Below are 19530 nucleotides of genomic sequence, written 5' to 3' on the forward strand. Positions count from 1 at the left end.
CCAAGATCTCCCAGCCCTCCCACTGAACTGAATGTCTGGCAGCAGCTTTCCAGCTCCCTGCCTCTAAGGGCAGTTTTTGAAACGAAATGCTAAGCCCCTGTTTCTGGGTGGTGACAGCTTGTCAGCAATTGCAGAAGTAGCTGGTGAATGGCGGGTTGTCAGGCACAGTGGTAGAAAAGGCTTTCTCCTGGGTGCAGAGGAGAGGCGAAGAAAACACGAAGTTGAGGCTCTTGTCAGGATGATTTAGAGAAATCAGATGTTCATGGAGAGTTTTTATCTCTTTTGAAAGTTTTCTTTAGTCTGACTGGCAGTAAGATGGAAATTGCTATGTGAAATGTGTTTACTGTTCATTTAGGTTAATAGATCAAAGCAGAAAAGCAGTTAGCATCTGTATTCTATACTTTCATTCATTAATTCACAATGATTTGGTATTGCATGTGTAAGTCAGACCTCAACACACATTGAATGTTTATTACTCTTAATTTGGTGTTAATAAGTACCCTGTAGATTCTTGTTTCTTTCCTTTTTTTTTTTAAAGCTGAAATTTTTATCAGCAGGCATTTCTAGAGAGTACTTGGAGTTTCAAAACAGCTCTGTTAACAGTTAGGTATCAAAACAGCGCCCCTTAGATTCTGTCCTCCCATAGGATTATTTTTTCCCTTTTTTTCCCTTAGGAACAGTTTCTTGCTTTTTGTTGTGTATAAAAACAAACAAAAAAACCCCAACAAAACAACCTTATTTTTAGTGAGTGTCTGTGGTACACTTGAAAAAATGCATTTGCTGATGTGTCAGACATAAGTTGCAGAAAATCTTTGAAGGTTGGTGGTGTATCCACTTAGATTCCTTTGGAAATAGTACCTACTTTTGTTTGGTTCTCTAGTAACAGTGTTAAAAAAAGAAATGTGGTGGTTTTTAGCCCCCACTCGTTGAGAAAACACAAAATACTAAAATTGAGGTTTTTGCAGTAGTAATGTACATATCATAGAGAGACCTATTAAACTTTTAAGTACTAAAATGTGAGCAGAGCTCTAACATTCCTGAGACTGTTTCATCAATTTTATCTCTGTGTTTGATGGTTGTGGCAGTAGTTGTAACTGAAGTATTCAGTGTTACTAGTTAGCAGATGAAGTTCCATGAAATCACAGTACTTTGTGACTAATGGCATTTTGTGATACCGCAGCCTGCCATGAGAATAGTTCTTAGCATTTATTTAACTAGCGTGTCCCAAGTTCCAAGGCAAATAAATAAATAAATCCCAACAAATCACCAAAATAAACCAAGCCCCAAACCCTCTCCTGCACATAAACTCTTCAGTACTGCTCATACGTACAGGTTCGACGCTGACTTGTGTCGAGGTGCAGAGGCATATTCTCGCACAGTAATAAATTCAGCTGTGATAAAATTAGGTTACTGATGAGCCTTAGAGTTTCAAAAGCTGTAATTGGAGGGTTTTCATGCAATTAATGAAAATATTTCTCAGTTAAGGACTGTGATAAATCTTTTCACACCAGGAAAACCAAACCAAACCCCCAAGAAACCAAACTCCATATACGGAAATTATTTGTAAAAGTTAAACAGGTTGTAATTGTCGTGGATGTCGTAATTGTCAGTGGAAAAGGCTGGCTTTAGAAGAAGTGTGGAGTTAAATATTGCACCGTATTTTATACGCAATTATCCAGTGATTAACTTGATGCAGAAGATTGCTAGAGTCATTGAGCTTTAGTAGTTTTTCTTAATAGGTGAGTTTAATAGGTGTTGCTTGCAGGAGCTGTGCAGCAATCTGGAAAATCACATTCTCTGTTTAAGAAAATCTGCATTATACTCTGTCTTGAAGAAAATGATATTTTGAAATACTCTTCAGGATTGAGATAGAGGATAAGTATTATTTTCATTTGAGGGAATGTAGTTTGTTTTATGAGAGGCAGGAAAATGTATTTGGTTTTTTTTTCCTTAATTTTGTAGCTTTTTGAGATGGCATTCCCTGACTCAGGTGTGCTTTCTCTTGTCCAGGGGAAGAGTATCAGCGAATTGAATTTGGTGTTAATGAAGTTATCGAGACGCAGTCATCTGTACTAAATAACACCGACTACAGTATTTCAAGTACTCTGAATCCTCAGGCTCCAGAATTCATTCTCAGTTGTGCACCTGCTCAGAAACCCCCTGATGATCCTCTCAGTGAAACCAACTACAACTCCATTGACTGCCAGTTCAGTGATCCCACCCTCGCTTTGGACAGCGGCTCTAACGCTGAAAACGATGGCTTGTCTGGAGGCCTTGGACAAAGGGAGCGTAAAAAGAAGAAAAAAAGACCCCCTGGATACTACAGTTACTTGGAAGACGTCAGTGACAGCATCGCTCCCACAGAAGCTCTTGTAAATGGCCACACGAATTCATCGGGACTAAACAGTATAAGCACGGAGGACACGGAACTGACGGGAGATGTCCCCTCCCTGGCCACACCAAGGACTTGCAACAGCCCGGACAACTCTGCGGACTTCGTTAATGAAGCTGTCTCTGATGATTCTGTTTCTAGCGCACTAGACAATAGCAGGACTGCAGGGCAGCCTGAGGTATGCCGTGTTACTAATTCTGAACAGTTTTGCATCCCCTCAGAGACTGGCAGAGATAGCCCTTTAAGGACAGCTGTTGTACAGTCTTATGCTGGTACTGATACTACTGAAAACCTTGGCGTTACTAATGGACAGACACTTGAATCCTCTGGTGAGGACACAGCTGCCAATGGGGTAGAATTGCACACTGTGGAAAGCACTGACTCAGACCAAGCTAAGCCTGAGGAAGCTTCACCTACTACTGAGGCGACAGTCCCGGTTGCAGGATCAGTCCCTGTTAATCAGCCTGCAAAATCGTGGGCTAGTCTTTTTCACAATTCCAAGCCCTCTGCTTCCACATCTGTGGTCTATGTTGAGACTAAGTATACCCCTCCTGCCACATCTACTCTGGTCCCTGAAAAACAGGTTGAAGTCAAAGAGGGACCTGTTCCAGTTTCAGAGGATCCTGTAGCCATAAAGATTGCAGGTATAGTTAATACACACGAGTGGATGTTACACTGGAAGGGTATTAACTCTCCTTGTAAACAGGACTGTGCAGTATCGCTAGAGGAGATCCCTCTGTTCATGTTCTTAACGACTGTTCAAACACTGCTATGAAGGATGTAATTTCAGTAAGGTAGTTTTGTGTCCCCCTGAGTAAACATTCCAACGAGACATGACCATGGCACTATCCCAGACACGGTAAAACTGTTGTCACTTGTCAGACTCTAAGTGACCCATGGTTTAAGTAGGCTGGTTGTGTTCAGCTCTGTGATATAAGGAGAATGCTTTAGAAAAGTTTGTTCTGAAAATGGTGTGTTATTTTACCTGGTATTTACAATCTTGTAACGCATTCCATTAGCAGGGGAAGAGGATTCATATATTTATGTCGAAGCAGCAAAAATTCCTGGACGCTTCCAGTACCTTAAGTGTAACATCTAAACAGGTCTTGCTTCAGCAGTTCTAATTCAGGAAATAATTTTCGTATTTATTGATCTGCTGTTTCTCTTTCAAATTCTGAAGAATTACCCTTAACCATTCTAAACAGTATTATTTTATTTGGAAACAATGCTAGCAGTTGCCTGTTCTGGAATACCCTTAAGAAACTGTCCAGAGGGTATGTCAGGAGAGGCAATGCGTGATAGAAGGGCTTTGGCTGTTGGTCCTGTCATATTTGTGGCTCTAATGAGAATTGCTAGAATGTGTGTGAGATGTTTTTTGACTGAATCTGCAAAAACAAGGAAGAAAAATAGCCAGTTGGTTGCATTTTGTGTCACTGACTCATAAGTCTTGGAACAAAAATAATTATTTTCAATCTGTGAAATAGTCTGTATGTGGAAAGGCTTGTGCGAAGTCCTACTGTTTGTGCTGCAAGCTAATTTACAAGTGCAGTGGTGTTTCAGGTGTGACAGCTTCAAGTCAAAGTTTTCGACTCTAACCAGAAGCTGACCTGGAGGTTTCTGTTCGGACCACCCAGAAGTATGTGCCTGCCTCCCATCCCCTCCTTCCTCAGTGGCCATCTCATTACTTAGAACTGGCTGTTGAGAGGAAAGCTGTCAGAATAACTTATATTTCTGTGTATTTTTCACTTAGGTGTCACAAATACAGTTCACTGGATTAGTATGTAGAAGCAGGTGGTTATGGTTTGGATGAACCCATGTGTGTGGAGTACCTTGTACTTGTAACATCTTAAGCTGTCATTTGGTAATGAACTTCAACTTAAATCTGTTTTGAGACAACAGTACAGCTAGAACTGCTTGTCATAGGTGAAAAAATTTTTATCTTGTCCAAATTGCGTCAAGTTGAAATTAACTTTCTGGACTCGTGCTGTTTCTCTACTATTTTTTGCCACCAGGTGGGAGCAGAGCTTTTTATTTTGTCTTTAATACATTAAAAATAGCAATGTAACTTTTATACAGCTTTATTCTGCACCTTCTGATAGCTGGCTGGTTTTTTAGAGGAATAATCTGAATAGAAGTCCTTTTGCAGAGAAAAGGAATTAATTCTCTTGTAGCCTTAATTTCACCAGTTACAAAAGGGAGGTTAACAACTCACAGGCACCTTGAAGGCAGTTCACTGCTGCTTGATTCAGCCTGTAAAGGTCTTTGGTTTCTTAGTTCTCAGATTTAAATGAAAGCCACACAAGATGATGAGATGAAGATAAATAAAACAGACAAATTTCTTGTTAATCTTGAGACAAAAATGCTCAGAGTTAATTTATGGCAAGTGGCAAAGGTGTGTGGTGAGAAGTTTTACTGGCAGTGCTAGTGAGCAAGCAAAAAGAGCTTCTGAAGCAAACTACGAACTGGTGATGTTTATTTGGAAAAACTCAAGGCAGGTAACAGCAAAATAGTAGAGAAGTACATGTACAGCACTTGCATATTTATAAAGGGACAACCGTACTAATTACAGCATCATAGAATTGTTGTGGTTGGAAGAGTCCCTTAGGATCATCAAAATCTTGTTACCTGGGAGAAGAGACCACCTTCCCCCTTGCTCCAACTCCTGTCAGGGAGTTGTTGAGAGCAGAAAGGTTTCCCTTGACCCTCCTTTTCTTGAGACTCAACCCGCCCCCCCAGGTCCCTCAGCTGCTCCTCACTGGACTCGCTCTCTAGACCCTTCACCAGCTTTGAGCCCTTCTCTAGACACACTTCAGCCCCTCAATGTCCTTCTTGGGAGTGAGAGGCCCAAAACTCAGTAGTCAAGGTGCAGCCTCACCAGTGCCCAGTACAGGGGGATGATCCCTGCCCTGATGCTGCAGGCCACACTATTGCTGATAGAAGCCAGGATGCTGTTGGCCTCCTTGGCCACCTGGGCACACTGCTGGCTCCTCTTCAGCCACTGGTGGCCAACAGCCCCAGATCCTTTGCCCCAGGCAGCTTCCAACCACTTTTCCCCAAGCCTGGAGCATTGCAGAGGTTGTTGGGATCCCAGTACAGGACCTGGCACTTGGCCCTGTTGAACCTCATACCATTGGCCTAGACCCATCGATCCAGCCTGTCCAGATACCTCTGTAGAGCCTCTCTACCTTCAAGCAGATCTACATACCCACCTAACTTGACATCATTGGAAAAGGTACTGAGGGCGCGCTCAATCCCCTGTCCAGATCATTAATAAAGATGTTAAAGAGAACAAGCCCTAACTCTTGAGTCCTGGGGAACACCAGTGGTAACTGGCTCATAACTGGATTGAACTCCAACTCACCACCACTCTCTGGGCCTGGCCATGCAGCCAGTTTTTTTACCTAGTGAAGAGTAGATTCTGCCAAGCCAGGAGCAGCCAGTTTCTCCAGGAGAGTGCTGTGGGAAACGAAGTCCAGGTGGACAATATCCATAGCTCTTCCCTCATCCACTAAGCAGGTCACCTTGTCCCAGGAGATTTATTGCAGCCTAATTTAGATGCTAGGACAACCATTTTAATAATTTGTTTCTGAGGGATAGTAAGGTTATAAATGGTCTGTATTTGTGTTTCTAAAACGATTTTCTGAATCATTTTCTTGCAGTGTTTTTGTTGTGGATGATGGAATTCACAGTGCACGTAAAAATTGTAGGGAGAATTTTGGATGACTTGAACACAATCATTCAAGATCTGACTAAATCTGGAATGTTTTTAAATTAGAAGGGGAATCCAGTAACTGCAAGTATGGAAGGATACACTGGAGCAGAAATCAGGCACACAGTACGAAGACCACCCAGTTGGTAATAGTATTAGAGACTAAAAGGATCTGGAAATTCTAGGGAGTTATTAAATGTCCTCAGTAAAGCTGAAGACAAAGTTTTTTTTCTAGTGTGCATTAATACCAGTTTACATGGAAAAGATGGAAGTTAACTGTCTTTCTGTTGTTGTGAGGACTCCATGAAATCACCAGCTTTCGGGCATTGCTTCTCAAGGGAGGTGTAATAGTGCAGCAGCGAAAACAGAAGTAAGGTTTAAAAAACATACTCTTAGCAAACATTTTGAAAATTTGGACTTGCTTTGTCTCAGATGAGGTCGTTGGAGTTATCATGGATGTATTTTGTAATACGTAAAGAAATTCATGAAGACCATGGGGGATCACACCTCTCCCAAGACTGTAGAGAACAAGAATTAGTTTAATTTGTAACAAAGGTGTTACAATGTTACATAGCATAACAAATGTTCTTATTGATAAACAAACACTAGAGCAAGTAGTTGTGGAATGGAGGCTTGCAAGGTGTGGGGTTTTTAATAAACAGCTTCAGGAATTGAGCCTGTCGTACCCTCCAACTGCATTCTGGCAGATCCTGCTTTCACAAGGGTTATCCAGCAGTGCTGTCCTGGCATCTGCCATCCTTGCCCAGATTTGAAGAAAGATCTTAGTGACATATACAGTATTCACCAAATAATGGTCTCAAGCTCAGCATCGAATTGCTGCCCTGCAGCACATATCTCTTCAGCGCGCAGCCCACATCCACATGGTTTCTCTTTCATTAAACTTTGGACTCGCAGTGTTAACAGGGATTTGTGTAATACCACCTGGTGAATGACAGCCAGTAAAATGTTTTCTGTTTAACAGCAGAAATTGCTAAATGTGATAGTGTTCTAGCTACGTTTTCAGTCAAGGGCATGTTTCACAAGTCTGGGTTCACCAAAGGGAGTGTGAATTCTCTCTCGTTAGTGACATGTGCCTCATCGCAGGTTTGGAGGTTTTAAAAAGGTTTTCTGGTGGTTGTAAATGTGTTTTTCTTCTCATGCTCTTGTAAAGTTTTTAGTTATTGTGTAAATGTTAGATGTGAGGTGAATATGTGGTATGGAATGTAATTGCTGTACACAAAAATAATTTATGTTGGAAGAAGCAAAACTCATTGTAATTGCTTTAGATGCTGTTTACAAAGCAGTTTTATGACCACAAGAGGATGCTAAAGGTCTTAGTAACCTGTTTGTTTAGTATGATACAAAAATGGGGAAAAAATACGGTTAAGATAAAAAGTTACTGATAGACTTGAAAAATAAATTTCATAATTTTTTTCCTAATTTCCCACAGTGCTTAGTGCTGTGAACAGAAAGATTGTATGTGTGCACAACATGCTTCAGGCTTTGCTGCTCTGATGTGCTCTGAAACACTGGAGTGTTCATAATTTAGTAACAAATATATTTCAACACTGATTTTCATCTGTATCCATGCTAGGTGCTTCTAGGTAAAGAGATAGTTTGGACGTAGCTGGACAAGGACATGAATTTTTTTTTAATTCTGCCACCTCCTCTGCTTAGTTATGGGTTTGTGCCTCTGCCACTTAGGTCACGTGGTCTTGTCTGTTAGGATAGTCCTGCTAGTGAACAGCTCAGACTCTGCAGTTTACGCAGGGCTGTGTGTAAGGCCTTCATAAAAACAAATAACCCCCTTGGGGGACAATCACTATGTTTGTTTGCAGTTTTTATTCTCTCATATACCTTACTTGTAATTTTAAAATATGCTAGATCCAATATTTTCCTTAAACAGTTTTTATTTAGGTACCTAAATAACAGGTCAGACTTCCTGGAAAAACTCTCCCTGTTGCTCTCAGTTTCATAACTGAGGCAGATTTATTTATGTTCAGTGGTTTGTAATTTTTAAACTTGGGCCATTGCTGAAGTTTTTGAAAGCAGAACAGTAGATGTTATATTGTTACCCTGTAGATTTTGGGGGTCTTAAACCCATAAATAAACCACCTCTTCAGAAGATCACGTTAACACCTGTCCCCTTTGCACTAGGATATTTCTGCTGTAAGATGGTATATGTTGAAACCTGTAAACTGAGACTGCTTCATCTCTCTTCAAAGCGGAAGAATTTGGGAAATACTTCATAAAATTGGTGGCGAGGGATTACACCTAATGGGATTTTATGTCTATATATGTATCATATCTGTATAAATGGAAGTATTTGATTTCAGAAAAACAAAAATAAAACGAAATAGGTCTCCTTTGTTCTGAAATTACAATGGTGGTTTTGTACCATCCTCCTGCTGACCGAAATTCCAGGATGTCTCTGGTTGAAGACATATGAGCTGTGTTTAAATGGAGCTGAAATGATTTGTTGAAGTTTCTGGGAATCTTGTCAGTTGATTTTAGGTTTTTTGTTAATGCATTGGCAGATATGTGTTTTGATGGCCAGCTTGTGCATTTTGTTGATGCTCAATTTACTGTTTCTCATTCTGCAGAAATACTGGAAAATGTAAGACTAATACATAAACCAGTGTCGTTGCAACCACGAGGGCTGATCAACAAAGGAAACTGGTGCTACATCAATGCTGTATCCTTAACCTTGGAAAAAAATTAATGAGCTTAAGTTAAAATTTGTATGTTATATCTGTCAAAAGTTTTTCTGGATTATTCTGGTAAGTATTTTATAAACGCATTTGTCTTCTCAGCTCCTACTACTGTAGTTAATGTTCGTGGGTAGCCTCGAGAAACGCAGGGTATTTCGGATCGTTGACCATGGTGTCCAGGGTTCCCCTGCAGCTGGTTGCACAGCCCTCTTTGCAGTTTGTCTCCGTGACCTTTGCCAAAACATTTCAGAACCGTAACTTTTGCATGACTGAGAACCTTGTAATTTCTAGCTGTGTTTACTCATGACCCTGTGCATCAACTCAAGTGGTTATTTCTCTTTTGTACTCGAAGTAACTCTTGTTCCTCTTAGGCTTTTTCTTGGCAGTTCAGTAAGTGGACCATCTGGGTTTCTGTGGCGCAGGCTGTCACTGTCCTATCGTCTGTGTAAATGCATCCCTTTTACAACAGGATGGAAAATTAGCTCGCTCTTAATATATCAGAATTGTATTTCCCTGCAAAAATAGCTTAACTTTTACTATGGATAACACAAATCTTCCTTCTTCAGTGCTCTATTATGGTAGTTCTATTAATAATTTTTTTATTAATAAATCTGTATCTCCTGTGTTAGCAGTGGCTCACTGCAAGTGGCAGTTAGGATACTTAAAGTGCTAGTGAAAAATATTAAGACCAATGTCGACTGATTATTTCAGAACCTAATAACCTCTTTCCAGACCAGCAGCTGTGCTTTAAACTTCAGCTTTTATCTTGTGTAACCAGTTCTGCACTCGTCTGATTGCAGGTACTAGCTCCTGCATTTTCAGTCCTAAGATGTTATGTGGGTAGGGCATTCGTTGCTCAATTTGTGGACACTACAGGAGTGAAGTTAATCTATTACTCTAGCTGTTGAGGTCACTGCCTCTTTCGTTAGTTCCCTGCCCCTTCAGTCTTCTACTCCATTTCCTTTGTTCACTGTTCTCAAGCAGCACGAATTTTGATGTTTTTAAAGGATTTTCTCCGAGCACACACTGTTGTTGCTCCAACTCATTTGGTTTGGTTGTGGAGCTGAATCATCACCTTGAACTTGAAGTCTGTCAGCTAGTTTTCTTCCATTCTTTTCAGAAAGCACGTTACTGGGTATCACTTGCCGATTTCTAATTGTTAATTTTATAAAGTCTTTCCTATGAAAGTTCTTTTCCTTTCCTGTTCCTAGACTGAATGTTTCCTTTCCTTTTAATTGCAGTTTTTGCCATTATTCAAATGTCAGTGAGATCACTGCCTGTTACAAAACGCCAGGGTTTTTTTAGCAGAACTCCTGTACATTCAGTTAATGTTGTGACAAAAGTCCATCCATCTGTTCCAATTTAGTTACTGGATTGGTCTACATAATAGTTAGCTTTCGGTTTGCTTATGATTGAAAATCTAATTGAATATTTGGTTAATATGCAGCTGACATTTTCTGAATATTTCCTTAATGCCACTGGATAGACCCTGCAAGCCTTGGTTGCTTGCCCTCCAATGTATCATTTAATGAAGTCCATTCCAATGTATTCAAAATCGCAGCGGCCGTGTACCTCAACACCAATGATAGACAGTTTGTAAGTAGCTGCCAAACAGAAATAATAACCTGTGATCTGACTAAATGCTTTCAGAAATACCTAACAAATGATCGTTTACTCCAATTGTTGAAAGTTGATGCGTATCCAGAAATCTTGGTTTTGGTGTAGTTTCTTTTGGCGATACTTGGCTTTTCAAATGAACGTGGTATCTTACAATTGCTTGACTAGTCAAGGAAGACCCTTCCTGCTGCCTGAGGAATATCAGTTTTAAATAGTGTTTAACATGCAAAAGCAAGCTGTGAGAGCTATAAGAACTCATCTAACACCTTGGGTTCATTAGCAGTGATCAGGTTATGTTTTATGTCTGAATTTTACTCAGGCTTCATTATGATATTCTTGCTTTTTTTGGCAATCAGTAATGACAATGACCTAATGTTATTATTTGTCCTTCTAAATCTTAACTTGCTGCTCATGTCTAGTTGTTCCTTCCATTCTGTTTCAGTGTTCGTTTAATGAATGAGTTCACTAATATGCCTGTACCTCCTAAAGCAAAACAAGGTGAGTGGGAATAGGGGGAGAAAAGTCTTGAAATCACGACAAGGCGGCTTTGGGGTCAGGACCTGCATTGTGCGGTGTACTCAGGACCATTATCACTGGTGCTTGATCCCCTTCAGCGCCTTTTGGACTTGCTTTTCTGTCCGTGTTACGCTTTTCCTCACTGGTGATCCATGTCGAGAAGTCAGAGGTGTTGCATTTTTTTCTTCTATTTGGTAGACCAAATAGGACATTTTTAAATGGAAATAAATTATTTTGTAGGTTTCATTTTTTTAATCTCTAAACCAAATCTGTTGGATTACAAACTTCTAAAAAAGTTTCAGGAATGTGTTTAACATCGTAAGGAAATATCACGAAGAGCTGGTTGTTCCAGTGATTTCCAAACAGTTCAGACATTTCTGTGGTTTGCTGCTTAAGTTTTGTTTCTATAAAACAAATCTTATTGTCTTATGCAACTTATTATACTTCTAGGTCGTTTTATTGTATTGTGTACTTTTCAGATACAGTTTCCGAGGCCTTGTATTGCCATTAGGTGGAACCCTCTATCAAACTGTTTCTTGGTTTTTCTGTGTTTTTTTTTTTTAATTTTCTGCAGCGATATGTTAGATTACAAATATATAAAAGATTTAAAGAGGTTGTTTGAATACAAATTACGAAAAATTAAATAGAGCTAGAATTGTTCTTTCGTGATGGTTGTGGATATTCTTGTTAATCTTCAGGGTGTTAACAAATGTTTTCAGACCATCCCTAAGTGTATGTAGGGTGATGTAAGATGTTTTTTAAAAAGCAATTATGGGTAAATTCTGAGTTGAGTCACTAAAACTGCTAATGAAAAAGTAGTTTTGGCTTCTGAAATCTAGTGAGGTGTGAAGAGAATGTGAAGGTATAACACAGAAAAACTTAGATGTATTGTTATTTACATGTACTTCTCTTTTGCCTTGCAGCTTTAGGGGATAAAATTGTGAGAGACATCCGACCCGGAGCTGCCTTTGAACCTACCTACATTTATAGACTTTTGACGGTTATAAAGTCAAGTCTGTCGGAAAAGGTGTGACTTACAAATAACTTTGACTTTCATAATTACATTGCAGGGCAGTCCCTGTTGTTAAAACAATGTAAGGCCATCAGGTTCTGTGCCCAAACGCCACTAAAATCAGCTTCTTGATAGTTCATTATAATGAAGCTAGATTGTCTCAGGACTTAAATGGTAAGAAGATTGTAATTACGAATTTGTTTGGTATGTCAGAATAATGAAAAAAACCTGCTATTGGAATGGAATATCTCTTTATAAATATAAAGATTTCTATTTAAGAAATGAGCTGGTGTTCATTTCTGCTTGGGATTCAGATTGGAATGGTTGAAGGTCCACAGACGCTTCAAAATAATACCGCAGGTGTAGATTCAATTTAAACAGAGTAGTTGAAAGCATCTTTTGATTTGTCCTTGGTTTGACAGCAGCTTTTAATAAAAAGAGAGACTTGCCAACTCACATGTTAAATTGAATTTGTGCTGAGGAGAATGCAGAAATGCTCGTATCCAGGTCAAGCTTGTGTGTGCACTTACTGCTTGTGGCAGGCTCCCAGTTAATGTGTTCGTGCTTTTTGAACCGCTTAGAAATGGGGAGTTGTTATAGTAAAATTTATACTTTGCAACTTAAACTGAGTAGTTTGTAAATGAGCTAAATTAATAGGAGGGAGCTAGATATTCAATGTCATGAAACTTCTGCTAAAATGAAATCATGAAAATGTCATATCATAATTTGAAAAAAAAAAACATTTTATTCAGGGCAGGCAAGAGGATGCTGAAGAATACTTGGGATTTATCCTCAATGGACTACATGAAGAAATGCTGACCCTAAAGAAACTTCTCTCTCCACACAGTGAAAGTTAGTGGATATTTCCTTTTTTTTTTTTGGTAGCAGACTTACATTTCTTTCAAATATTGTCCTTTTTTTTTTTCCTTCAAAGACATCAACAAGTAATTTTGTGTTAGTCTGTCCAAAGGATAAAATGAGCCCATTGTGTCCCATTTACAAATGACCCGAAGTGTTAACTTCGGGTATTTGGGTATCATTCTGTAAATACTCTGAATGACGGCAGTAATAGGTCATACACCTGGTGCTCCTAAACAACAAATGTCTGTATTACCAATTTTTACATTATTTGAGGCTAACCCAAGTCTTGTCTTGGGCGCAGGTATGTTTGTCTGCCGTTCATAACACCTGCAATGTCAGTTGTTTGCTGGGACTTTGGCTCTCTCCATGGTAGTTCAAAAATAGGTCAGTGTGTGATCTGTAAACCACTGTTAAGACCTTTTTTTGAAGTGGAAACTCTTTGACTAATGGCTAATTTATATCTAATATAAACCAGAACATACTAAATTATTTTAAAATTCTTATTGACAAGGTTGGAGAAAAATTTTCTTTGGAAGAAGCATTAGAATTTGTATACAGAGTGAGAAGCCAGTTTATTTTACAGTGGCTTTATGTTTGGGTCCCCTGTTAAACATGAAACAAAACAGTGTTAGTGTTAGCCAAGTACAGTATTAAGATCACTAGTTATCCAGTTTCTCTTCAGTAGGGTAAATTTTCATGATAGAAAATGATCATTCCATATTTTGGCCTTCAGCCGTGTGCAGTTTATAGCCTCCTGACTTTGGTGCTGGCAAAGAAAATATTTGCAAAGCCTCGGCTTCCCTGTAAAGTATCTGTGCTGCAAAGGAGTTGTATTTAATAATGGCATAATTATGTTTCCAGAATAACACTTGACTTTCTAATTTTCTACCCCATAAATTTACTACTAAAAATATGTCGAAGTTTGCTAGAAGACTATGTCTGTTTACATACAGTCATCCATGAGTGCACTGCGTTCTGTTAACACATGGATGTGTCCAGCTATGAGCAAGCCTGGAATATTCTTGCTGTCATTTAATTTTTCAGATCTATGGTCTACGAAAACATTTTATCCTCTGAAAGTTATTTGTATTGGGTTTTTTTCTTTTTAAATTCTTTATATAAATGTTTTCTTCGGAAAAAAAATTATCACTGTGGGTGTTTTTCACTTCAAGAACTCTCCGTTTCCAACGGCCCTGAGGCTCAGACTGTTCATGAAGAGGAGGAGCAAGATGAACAAGGGGAAGGCAGTGAGGATGAATGGGAGCAAGTGGGACCCCGCAACAAATCATCAGTCACTCGACAGGCTGACTTTGTTCAGACCCCGATTACCGATATTTTTGGTGGTCACATAAGGTATAGTACGTTTTCGTAGAAGTGGCTGCTTTGCCTTTACGGATAAGTTTTCCTCTGCTTTGCTTTCTGTATTTTTCAACGTTATTGGGCAGTTAGGTGGAAGAGACTGTTACACAGTTTGTTCAGGCCAGGAGAGATGAATATTCTACTGAGAAGAGTTTGCTGTGCAAGAGAGAGTTCAGAAGATGGACAAGAATTGATCAAAGAATTGATCAATAATCAGATCATTCTGTGACTTACTGTAGAGTCTGAATCTTTTAAAGTGTCTTAAAGAAACAGACTGTTTAGAGAACAAAAGCCCTGAATTGTATACAGAAGAGTTTGTAATGTGTCTTTATATAGTAGTGTCTAAGAATTCCAAAGAACTTCAGAACCACCGAATTTTTGTCACTCCTGTGACGTCTTGACTTTAAAATAAGAATACTAAGGGGTAGTGAGGTTTGCTAAGAGTTACATCTGGTCAGTAAAAGAATGAATTTTTTTTTTTTAAATTGTAAACGTTTGGTTATTTAGACACCCTTGCTTCCCAGAGGCAGGAAAGTTAGGTGCAATAGTTAATAAATGTTAAACTGGAAAAATGTAAATGACTGCATGGTGTTACAGGAGTGAAGAGAATGTGGGATGTGACTTCTGCTCAGGTCTGATACTAGATGAAGGCAGAAAGTAGATATAAGAAAGAGTTGTTTTTGGAAAGGAAGCCTTGTGACTTGTTTGGAGAAATGTGTTATTTAAAATGAAGGGAAGGTAAACACATGCTAAAAACCTAGTCCAAAACAAAAACGCTAGACTTGACGAATTATTTTTAAATTGGAGACAGACACTTAATTGGTAGTGTTTGACTCTCTGTGTTGCCAGGTATGCAGTCTAGAGGTGTCAATAATGTGGGCTAGTGCCTTCTGCCTCTGAAATGCACTGAAATGATTCTTCTGGGATTAGAATCAGACAGCTGGCAAATAAAACGATATTTTCCATTGAAACCAGCAGGCAGTTGTTTGATGGTATTGATGAAATTCCGTGTTGATGGTATGTTCATGTACCCAAAGTATTGTTAATACCCTCAGTACATTTATCATGGTCAGAACTGTTTAGGTCTCTACACAATTCCATTAGTTGTTAAATTAAGAGTACCAAGAGAGCACTGTATTCTGTGGAAGTCCATGGAAAATTACATAAAGCAAAGATAACATGGGAAAAAGGCAAAAAATGAGCAACAGACCCACAGGGTCAGATTCTGACAGCTGTTGTCCACTGTCACCACATCCACCTTCTTTAGCCTCCAAACCAGGTCACACATTTACTGCAGAAACACTATGCCATGCTGTTATGTTGGAAAGCTTCATCCTCTGAGGCTGAGGCTGGAGGTAGGAAGGATTGAATACAGAATTGCCAGTAGAATTCCACTGAGTGAAAGCACCACAGAGTGGGAAAATCAAATGGAAAGAGCAGCTAAGGAAAACGTGGTTTGAATTGGCATCTTTTGACTTGAGAAACGTTAGGCTGTCCTCTGGAGGCTTTAGTAGTCTATGCAATGACTGTTTAGGCATAATTGCCTAAAATTACCCCAAATGACCCCAAAAGTCTTCCTTAAGCAGTGTGAGGCTGACCAGTGTCAGGTTGAAGATACATGGGTCTATCAGGATCTGGTCTGCTCGTGTGCAGGAGTCCCTTTTGACTTTCAGCTTGTGTGAATGTCAAATAGTTGCTCTGCAAGCTGGCTCACCAGCCAGTGAGAACTCTGCTAAATATTGTCCGTATTCTTAATTAAATCTTTAATACAAGGACTTGAAAACAGTTGAGGTTGTCAGCGTTTTTCTGTTATTGCACTAAATAACGGTCTGCTTAAAAAGCGAATCCCAAAGCAGCACGGCTTAAACAGCGAAGGGTTTGTGCGTTGAAACCCTGCGCTTGCCATGTGTTGCAGGTTTTGTCCTTAAATATAGCCAAGGAGGAAGAGTTAAAATGAAATAAAGATGCTACTGTTTTTTGTACGCTCTCTTTCCTCTAACAAGTAGATAGTTGCCAATATAAAGATGCATTGGCTCTCTGCTGGTGCTTCAAGGCTTTGCCTGAGTCAAAGGAGCTCTTTTGGAAGGAGTTTGCAGTACGAGCTTTAAACCTGCATGTTAACGTTTCGTCCACGACCTGGAGAAATTTCAGCATGGCTACATCAATTAAAGCCATGTTAATCATCTCGCTTCTTTCAAGCTTTGTAAGGCACTGTAACAAGCATAACAGTATGATCATGGAATGATTTCTTTGGCTGTATGAAACTATCTGTTTGTAGCAGCTGGGGCTTTTTAATGCAAGTACTGCTTTCAAAATTTAAGAAAAAAGTTCTTGAACCATGTTTAATGGTTTTAAGTTTTCAGCGAAATTTAAGCAAAATGAAAATCAGGAAGAGCCCACTTAGTGCAGCAATGTTGTGGCTGAAGAGCATGCTGTCGCCTTGCACAAAACAATGATCCCCAAACCAGGCAGCTGAATACACTGCAAGCAAAAATAAACCCCCAAACAGGAAGCGTGTTCTCCTGCCCTGAGCTGTTACTCCTGCCAGTTTTCTGAAAGGCTCCAGTTTGTGTACGGAGGAGTCCATGGACAAAGTCTGGACACGGAGGATGATGGGAGGAAAGGGAAGGGAAATGCCAGCCCTTGATGGAGCATTTATGTTTCCTATGGCAAGATTTAAGCAAACAATTTAAAATCACTTTGAAATGGGTCTTAGTGAAGTGACTGAAAATTTGTGTATTTTTTTATTGCAGAATCTGGAATCAGTTTTAAGTTTTATGGTAGAACTCACAGTTAGATAAGCACTAGTATTTTGCACTTCTGAAGATCTTTTGGAAAACAGAATTTCAAAACTGTAACACGAAAAGAGTCCAGAGGTGAATCTTTTAAAATGCATTCTCAAAAACTTCAGTATTTTTCTTTAAACTTGGGATGCTTATCCAATAACTGGTGTAATTCTTACATCAATAAAACAATTCAAATATAATCACATTGAATTTGCTCAAGTGGATCTGAAAATAATTTAAATGGCAGTAAAGTGGATTCAGGTGGTTGAAACTTATGCTTAATCTTCTTATTTGCGTGTGGTGTTCTAGATTATAAATCAAGTTCCTGAAGCAGACTTCAGTCTGTTCTTCCTTGAAGGTTCTATATTGTTGAAAATTACTTTATTGCATTTTATTTTTTTTTGTTTCCATAGGTCTGTTGTTTACCAGCAGAGTTCGAAGGAGTCTGCCACGCTGCAACCTTTCTTCACCCTGCAGCTGGATATCCAGTCAGACAAGATCCGCACAGTTCAGGATGCGTTGGAAAGTTTGGTGGCAAGAGAGTCTGTCCAGGGCTACACCACAAAAACCAAGCAAGAGGTGTGTTCTGTTGACCCTTCTTCACAGTCAAATACGAGACTTTTAAAAGGGTTTTTATGCAGCTCTTGCTTTACAAATAGTGACTTGAAGGCTGTTACTGATGTTAACAAGAGGTACCAACCTTCTCCAAATGTCACGCAGCGGTAAAACCACTTGAACATGCACACTGGAAGAAAGAGAACAGGCTCTGAAACAAATCCATGCCTGAAAATAGATGTGTTTGCTGAGTTGGTGTAGTAATTGGTTGGAGATTTAAGCAGAGTGTCTTAAATTACCAGAGTGATTGGTTATGGGTAAAATAGCTTTTAGCTGATCTTAACAGACTGATTCCCGGGGATTGCCAGGTGTTCTTAGTGAAGGAGCAGCTCTTCAGAGTATCTAAAAGCTTGAAAGCACGCTCTGGCTTTAAGAAGGAAAACTCTTGTAGCAAAACACTTGCATGGTTGTCTGCATGGCTGTCCTCAATGGATTTTGATTTACACATTTGACTTTAAAAATCCAAAATGGAGATGTTCATTGGTGGCAGGCCTGGTAGAAGTCCATCTAGAACCTTATCTGATGATCACTCTCTCTCTGGATTCATAATCTGAAATCTCTCAGTAGCCAGTAACGCCTCCAGTCAGTGTGCTTGCCACTGGGTAGGTGACTGGTTGCTGTACACAGCCCTAAAAATCCAGCTTGTTATTAACAGCATAGTCAATTTTAGGTCATCAGTTCAAGAAAAATGTTGTTCTCAGTTGGAGAATGTCTGGAAGAGAGCAATCGAAATGAATGGCAATGCAAGCTCATCACGATTTACCACAGGGATTTTGTTTTGCTAGTCATTCATTTTTTGGTTTTTACTCCAGATGGTTTCAACTTTTTTACTGACAATCCAGTGCTCAATTATGGGGTTTGGAAGAAATGGGTGTGCAAAGTAGGTGCTGGAGGTTTCATCTGGCTTATATTTTTGAGTCTGAATGGAAATACAAGCGTTCACAATGTCTTTTAGATCTTTTTTCGAAAAAAAATTCAAGTTTAAATAGCTTTTCTTTTACTAAAGTTGCAGTGAAAACACTGAACACGTTGTTGGTAGAACAGGCTCAGGACTTTGTAGATGGTAGTTTCTAAAATGTATTCCAAAGAAGGGACTTAATTGATTTTAAGTTATTTTCTTTTCACTCTTACTCCTTTTTGCTGACCTGCTGATGTTTTCTTACAAAAGTGAAGCCTCTTGAGTAACCATCTAGCTTTTCCTCACTTACTTTTCCAGGTTACCTTCCACATGCTCCTCAGAAGGAGTCTTTGCATGCCCCAGCGTTCTCAAACTGTTCCTTGATGATCTTACAAGTATTTTCTTGGGATTCTGACTCACGTTCACTAAACAAACATTTGTGGCACTTTTAGCTGTTAGTGTTGCTGCCAGAACTCAGGGCCCTTTCAGGCTGTCAGGACAGCAGAACATGTGCCTGTTCCTCAGCTGCTGCTCTTCAGTCTGGCAGCATCACACAGAACTGCTTTGATGTGTGGTTGAAGCTAACCCAGAGCCGTGCAGTGGAGGTGCAGGCATCTGTCCCACGCGCCAGCTCGGTTACTGAGGGGGCAGAATGGCAGCTGCTTAAACCACTGCAGTGACATTCTTCAGCATCCTCGATTCCTGGTCTGGGCTGGGAGCTGTTAAGTTCCTTGTGCACAAAACTCTGAATTCAAAGACTTCAGAGTTGAGATTTAGAAGGCTCAATACAGGAAAATCTTGAGAAAGTATGAGGTGAATCAAGTGTGTATTTTCTCTGTGTAAAGCCTGTCTGGATTTGCTCCCTAAAAGCAGGAGCTGCTCCATGCTAGGATGCACAGAAGGCACATCCTCTCATGAGTTCATGGGAGAGTTGTGTGAACCTTGTGGTGTCACCTTCCCTGTCTGCCTTCTAACTTGATATTCTGGAAATTGAGGAGGTGGGCATGGGCAGGCATGCGCTTGTTGGATGGAAAAGGACAGGGTCCTCTTTCCC

The 19530-nt window shown here is 39.7% G+C and overlaps 1 protein-coding gene across 1 annotated transcript in view; it reads left to right on the forward strand.

Annotated features, from left to right (window-relative positions):
• The window catches only part of USP10 (ubiquitin specific peptidase 10), a gene marked incomplete at its 5' end in the record, with an annotated part of 29605 nt that overhangs the window by 5488 nt on the left and 4587 nt on the right, over positions 1–19530 (forward strand). Inside the window, 8 exons of the mRNA XM_010146034.1 lie at positions 2011–3036; positions 8705–8796; positions 10299–10408; positions 10872–10927; positions 11869–11972; positions 12710–12809; positions 13991–14171; positions 17377–17542. Coding sequence (XP_010144336.1) covers positions 2011–3036; positions 8705–8796; positions 10299–10408; positions 10872–10927; positions 11869–11972; positions 12710–12809; positions 13991–14171; positions 17377–17542 — 1835 coding nt within the window. The remainder of the gene's footprint in view (positions 1–2010; positions 3037–8704; positions 8797–10298; positions 10409–10871; positions 10928–11868; positions 11973–12709; positions 12810–13990; positions 14172–17376; positions 17543–19530) is intronic.

Source organism: Buceros rhinoceros, unplaced genomic scaffold (assembly GCF_000710305.1).
Source record: "Buceros rhinoceros silvestris isolate BGI_N320 unplaced genomic scaffold, ASM71030v1 scaffold2342, whole genome shotgun sequence".
In the NCBI taxonomy this organism is placed as follows: Eukaryota; Metazoa; Chordata; class Aves; order Bucerotiformes; family Bucerotidae; genus Buceros; species Buceros rhinoceros.